The following is a 6109-nucleotide window of genomic DNA, read 5'->3' as shown; positions in this document are numbered from 1 at the left end:
GGGGGGGGTATAAAGTAGGGTTTTTATTCGAATAAATACGGTATGTCCAATATTTAAAAGAACTGTTTCTTACAGAAACTGCAACACAATATATATATATTTTAAAAAAAGAATTTAACACTGTTATTTTCTAAGTTCAAGGTTGTAGGCCCTATATAGGCCTACGTTTTACTTGGTAAATTCTTAAATTTGCTGCTAGTTTAGGAGTATTGTACATAGGCCTATACTATTTCTCTCGTGATAGGAATACAATTTAAGAAATTCCTCCATTATTTAAGTAAAGTAACTTTAAATAATTAGGATAATTTGGTTTTTGGTGACAGAGCGTCTGTAATTGCATTTTGGGTTTTTGTTTTCAACATCGTATTACATAATGATATATCGTTAAAAATCAGGTTAAATTAAAAGCATTCGTAACCATATTGCAGACATCTTTGTGTGAGAGTAATTATGCATGAAAATATTCAGATATCATCCAATGTTTGTAAACAATTCATGGACCGAGACCTTTAATGACTTGTTTCTTAGCAACGTGTATCACGTGAATAATCAATCAGTGTAGGGCTCTCGTGCAGCGAATCGACGATGAGGAACATGGCGTTCGATTCTTCAATCAGTGGACGAATAGTACTTATTATAGTACTGTAGTAGTACTGTTGATATGTTGCTCGTAGGCTAGCTTTCCATATGGTATTGTCCGACTTGAAAGGATACGCATAGAAGGTACAAGATAGGTGACTTGTGTTTAAGTTACTGTCAACTTATATCATCTGTTCATCTTGTAAGCTACGTGAATTCAATCAAAATCTAATTAAATTTGCGTAGCCTAAGCCAAGCGTAGACCCTGGGCCTAGGCCGATGCATATTCTATACTGTAGATAGGTTAGGACTCCGGGGCTCTCTCTAGCTAGCTAGGCAGGCTAGACCATGCCTAGGCATTTCGACCGCCTACATACAAATAATATAAGTAGGCCTTGTCCTGGGTGGGGTGGGCCAGGCCTAGGCTAGGCAGTGAGTGTGTTTTTGAGTCATGGGTGTTGTTTCAAACTCGTTTCAAACTGCATGCAGTGCTTTTTATACTACTAGGGCCTAGGCCTATGAATACCGAGGCCTATCATGCATGTTTCATGTTTGTAAATGATGTCCCAATTCAGTTGCATTAATTCTATTTTTGTTAACTGCGATGACATTTCTTTTTGATGTTTAATAAAGATACCAAGATATAATACCCTATTCAGACTACACTCTCTTGCGATCGGTTGCGATGTAATCGGTGGTAATCCAAAACTGATTACTACCGATCGCAATCAACGAACACATTCAGACCAACACAAACAAACTTTACATTCTAGGGCCTAGCCCTCCGTTGGCTAGGACTATGTTACCTGACCTCAGCCAAACAGTGCCTGTGGAATTCGTTGTGATTCGTTGCGATCAGATTCCGTGGTAATCGGGACTAAATAAGATTGTAGCACCCAATCGCAACAGGTAACAATTGCGATATCGATTACATATCGACTGCTATTGGTGACCTTTCACACACGATTTTACTTTGCGATTTGGTGTCGCAATTGCTACAACCGATCGCAATGCGATGCTAGTCTGAATGGGGTATAAGATAAAGGTGCTCTGTATGCAAACTGTGCAAAGTTCCTGCTGTGTCTCCGGTTGAAAATCCTAAATTTTATTTTTTTTTAAATTTATTTATTAATTTGTTTTAAATTTCTATATTTTTATACTGAGAAAAACCTGTTCAAAAGCATAGGCCTATCTACTGTTTTCCCACAGGGCCCAGTACGAAAAGTCGACAAAGACATTCACAATTCATAAAAACGAGCAACATACATAAACCAGAAAAAATACATGAACATCTACATCATAACATTTTTGTCAGTGTGTCGTAAAAACAATCCACAAATTCTTTTAGAAGGAATCAAACAAATATTTATTGAGGGTAAAACAATGAACAGAAACAATAATAATTGGCATCAACTTAGTAACCAAGAATACGCTATTTACAAAAAAAATATAAACGGCCGGGCTAAAACACAACATAAACAAAACTGCCCTTCTAATATACAGTAAAGTATGGTCTAAGAACATAATAAATCACATATAATTATGCGCAGCTCCATGACAAACACAATATATCACACATACGTCTAGATATAATTACGTGCGTCTCCTTGGCAATACTGCGTCTACAGACAGTTCTTTTCATTCATCGATTTATAGAAAAAAGAATAGGTATGCAACTACTCAAATGTTTTTTTTTTATGTATGTATACACACATAATAGGCCTATTTACTGTAAATAAAAATGAGAAAAATTTAGCTGACCTTTTTTAAAAGGGGAAAACCTTGAATTTTGAAGAACTTAAAAGTCATTAAAAGCCATTTCAGAAGCCGGGAAAGCTCATTTCCCGCCATCTAGCCATCAAAATTTTCCCGACTCCCTGTTCTCTTTGGGGTTCATCAATTCATGGAAAAAAGAATACGTATGCAACTACAAAAAAAAAAAAAAAAAAAATTTTTCCCTTTATTTGCAGGGGTGGGGGGATTTGGGAACATCTTGACCCCCTCCGAAATTTGAACCCAGATCTGCCCCTGGGAACTGCTTACCATTCTGTGGGAATTTCTTTATTTCTTTAAATTCTAAAACCTTCAAAATTATACATGGTTCAGATTTTTTCATGGCGGTTAAAAGGAACTAGAAAGATGATTTTTGATATGTCACTTATAGAATAGAATCAACTTTAAAATCATTTTTTGGGTAATGTTTTCATCAATTTAAAGGCCATTACAATTTTTCCCCTTTAGCTCTGTGACGTCAGTGTAAGATCTGTCTCTTATACACATCTAGATGTGTATAAGAGACAGGCGTAGACCCTGGGCCTAGGCCGATGCATATTCTATACTGTAGATAGGTTAGGACTCCGGGGCTCTCTCTAGCTAGCTAGGCAGGCTAGACCATGCCTAGGAGTCAACTAAAGCAATGTACTTGGTTGCTTAAAAATGAATATTATATCCATGGTTACATTATAATTTTACCATTATTTTACATGTTGCATGTTATTTTGAATTTTTATTCATTTTTATGCATGTAAGAGTGTACAAATTTGTGTACCCCCTCTCTCTAGCATACTGTTTGTACACTTGTTAAAATGTTGATATTGTTGAACGACCCCTTAGATAAGTTATTGGCACAGGACAAGTGGCTGTAACAATAAATTATACATCTGTTTGGAATCTTCGTCCCAGTGGTGTATCTAGGAGTCTTGAAATGGGTGGGGAGGGTGGTGTGTTGATGGGGGCGTGAAGGTGAAGTGGGGGAGCTCAATCATTAAAAGTAAGGGGGTACTTGCAAAATTTGGTGATGAGGCGATTTTTATCTACTTCACATGATTTATTGTTGCTTCGAACATTTTCAATGGGGGTGGGACAAATTTTTTAGAGAGGGGATATGTTCTCCCCCCCCCCCCTCATCCCACTAGATACACCACAGCCTTGTCTTGCATTGTTATTCCAATGAATAAAATTGTGTTGAAATACTGCTCTTTTAGATTGAGTTGGAGAAGATAATAAGCGATACAATCCTCAAGAAGAAGTATCAGCAACAAGTAATGGTGTTTGTGGTTGGCTTTGAGAGTAATGCCACAACAAGGGTCAAGCTTCTCAGTCAAATCAATGAAGTTTGTTTTCTTTCATACATTTAATTCATATTGTATTTTATTTGTTGTATATAGTAAATATGAATGAAGACATTGATTAGTTGCAATTTGTATTTTTGCTACTCGCAAAGTCTGGAATCCTTTGCCTGTAACTATATTACTAAATGCCTTGTATCTACTATGTAGTGTAGAAAGTTTTACAATCATTAACTCCACACTGACAATTATTTTTCGTATTGTTATCTCACATATTTTTCCAAAATTGCTAATGTCCAGCACATTGTATTCAATAGAACAATTTTCCATGCTTTTTATTCCTCTAAGTTCCTGTCCCCCTAATTTAATATAAAACTTGATATTGAAATTAAACTACCATTATATTGTGTTTTCGTTAGCAGAATTTTTAGCAGATGAGAACTCAAGGGCAATAATCACTTAAAATTTTTTAATTTTTTTCTTGTTTATAATAGTTTTTCAATTCATACTCAAACAACTTGGAAGAAGATTTGAATGTTCCCACTCATGACTCAGAATTAGAAGATTTGTCTATTAGAGTGCAGGAGGCCTTAGAAACAGCAGACACTGCATCTAAACGGCTTCAAGAGATAAACCAGGAGATGGTACGTTACGTAGTGGCTATGGGAGGCGGAAAAGCTGCATCTAAGTAAGTATCATAAGTAGGTCCAGTTTCATATAACCGTTATCATTATTATCGTCATCAGCATCATCAGTATCATCATAATTTTTTAATAATAATAGTTACCAGATGAAGATCATTTACAAGGTTATAATGGTTTTTGTTACACTTTTACAAGTTGATATCGTACTTAATTTATCTTTAATATAAACAATACAAGTTGAAGTTTTTTGATTTCCGCCACATCCAACAGCAAGTACACTCACCACTCACAGCATGGAACAATGCTTTATAAACCAAGTCTCTTTATAAGGCCTAGGAAGTTGAGTTGTTTTTGGTCATAGGAAAAAATCTTGTTGTGACAGGAATTGAACTTAGAAGGCAAGCACCTTAAACACTAAGCTATTCAACTCCACTCCAAGTACTAATCACAATAAATATTAAATGTATTATACTGTACCAGTGATATTTTCTTATCTTACCAAATGTATCATGTCTTTATTCTGTAGGAGTAAGAAAAAATTAGAAAAAGCACTCATGCAAGCCAAGGAAGATATTATGAGCCTGACGGACAAACTTCTCGGGGCCCAAACAGGTAGGCAGTTACAAATCCATCATATGAATATAAATTATGATCTAAATCACAGGTGGGCAAATTGCAGCTTGTGGCCACATGTAGCCCTACAGTGATTTTGTTGCAGCCTGTGAAAATACATTTAAAGTAATGTTAAAACTGAGCATAAAGCGGTCGATATAAAAGCAGTGCATGAAGGTTTTGGAAGAGGCACACTGGAAACATCAACATTTGGCTGCGGCCCTCAGTGTTAAATCAAAAATTGACTTTAGCTGTCCGACCAATTTTAATGCCCAGCCTTGATCTAAATAATGGATTAATATCTAAATAATTTACTTTTTTGCTTAGCCCCACCCCTTCAATATTGATCCTGCAGTTCCCCAAACCACAGTGAAAATGTACATATACATGTGTTGCCATAGAACAAGCGTCTATTTTGTGTTATATTCTGATTGGTCGGTGGTTAAGTTTGTCCATTTTAAGGAGTACCTGCAGTTATTTAGTTGGTAAGTCACAGCTGCAAAATTTAATAATATTGTTATATGTATGGCTCTTTAATAACCTTTTGATTGTTGTACCATCAGAAATTGAGGACAAGGAAGATCAGATGACCAAGTTGTACCGGCAGATTGACATGAAAACGCTAGAAATTGAACGATTCAAACATGCTGCTGAACTTGCTAAGGTAGGCGGAGGTTTGTCTTTTCTTTCCAATTGAAGTTTTTTATGTTATTCTTTTCCAACTATGAATAACTGAAAAAAAAAACATTGTTTCTTAATAAACCCTCAACATTAATTTTAAATTGTGAAAATTTTGTCAAAGTAGATAAAAATCAGGTTTTTTGGTAAATAATATTACTCTCAAACGCAAGATTTTAGCTTGAGATTATGAAAATGATTTCTCAGTGTACATTAAAAATATTTAGGATAGATCGCCAAACTAGAACCTTACATCTAGTGGGCCTGGGTACTCATTTGGAGACAAACATAGTTTAAGTCAAGAACACAAGTGAAATGGTCCATCCGCCTGGCATTCAAGCCCCAAACTAAAATCCAAAATGTTGACTTCTGTGCTTGCACTAACCAGCTTGGGTGAATAAGATGCTTGCCTGCCCATCCCAAGTTACTGGGTTTAGTTCCTATGAGAGCAGAATTCTTTTCACATGACTGATTTATGTTTATAAAGCATAACTGGACCCTGTCGGAGAACAGTAGGTTTATACTTAC

At 35.8% G+C, this 6109-nt stretch overlaps 1 protein-coding gene across 2 annotated transcripts in view; it reads left to right on the top strand.

Moving 5' to 3' along the window:
• Positions 1-3564: 3564 nt before the first annotated feature.
• LOC117104268 (golgin subfamily A member 4-like) overlaps positions 3565-6109 on the top strand; it is a 35008-nt gene continuing 32463 nt past the window's right edge. For both annotated transcript variants that reach the window (XM_033245009.1, XM_033245008.1), the window contains exons 1-4: positions 3565-3692; positions 4142-4335; positions 4818-4903; positions 5467-5567. In XM_033245009.1, the coding sequence (XP_033100900.1) occupies positions 3624-3692; positions 4142-4335; positions 4818-4903; positions 5467-5567 (450 nt within the window). In that variant the 5' untranslated portion in view covers positions 3565-3623. The remainder of the gene's footprint in view (positions 3693-4141; positions 4336-4817; positions 4904-5466; positions 5568-6109) is intronic.

Source organism: Anneissia japonica, unplaced genomic scaffold (assembly GCF_011630105.1).
Source record: "Anneissia japonica isolate Jap-2015-1 unplaced genomic scaffold, ASM1163010v1 scaffold5280_len750649_cov202, whole genome shotgun sequence".
NCBI classification, from domain to species: Eukaryota; Metazoa; Echinodermata; class Crinoidea; order Comatulida; family Comatulidae; genus Anneissia; species Anneissia japonica.
This window is presented reverse-complemented; position numbering and strand designations above follow the sequence as displayed.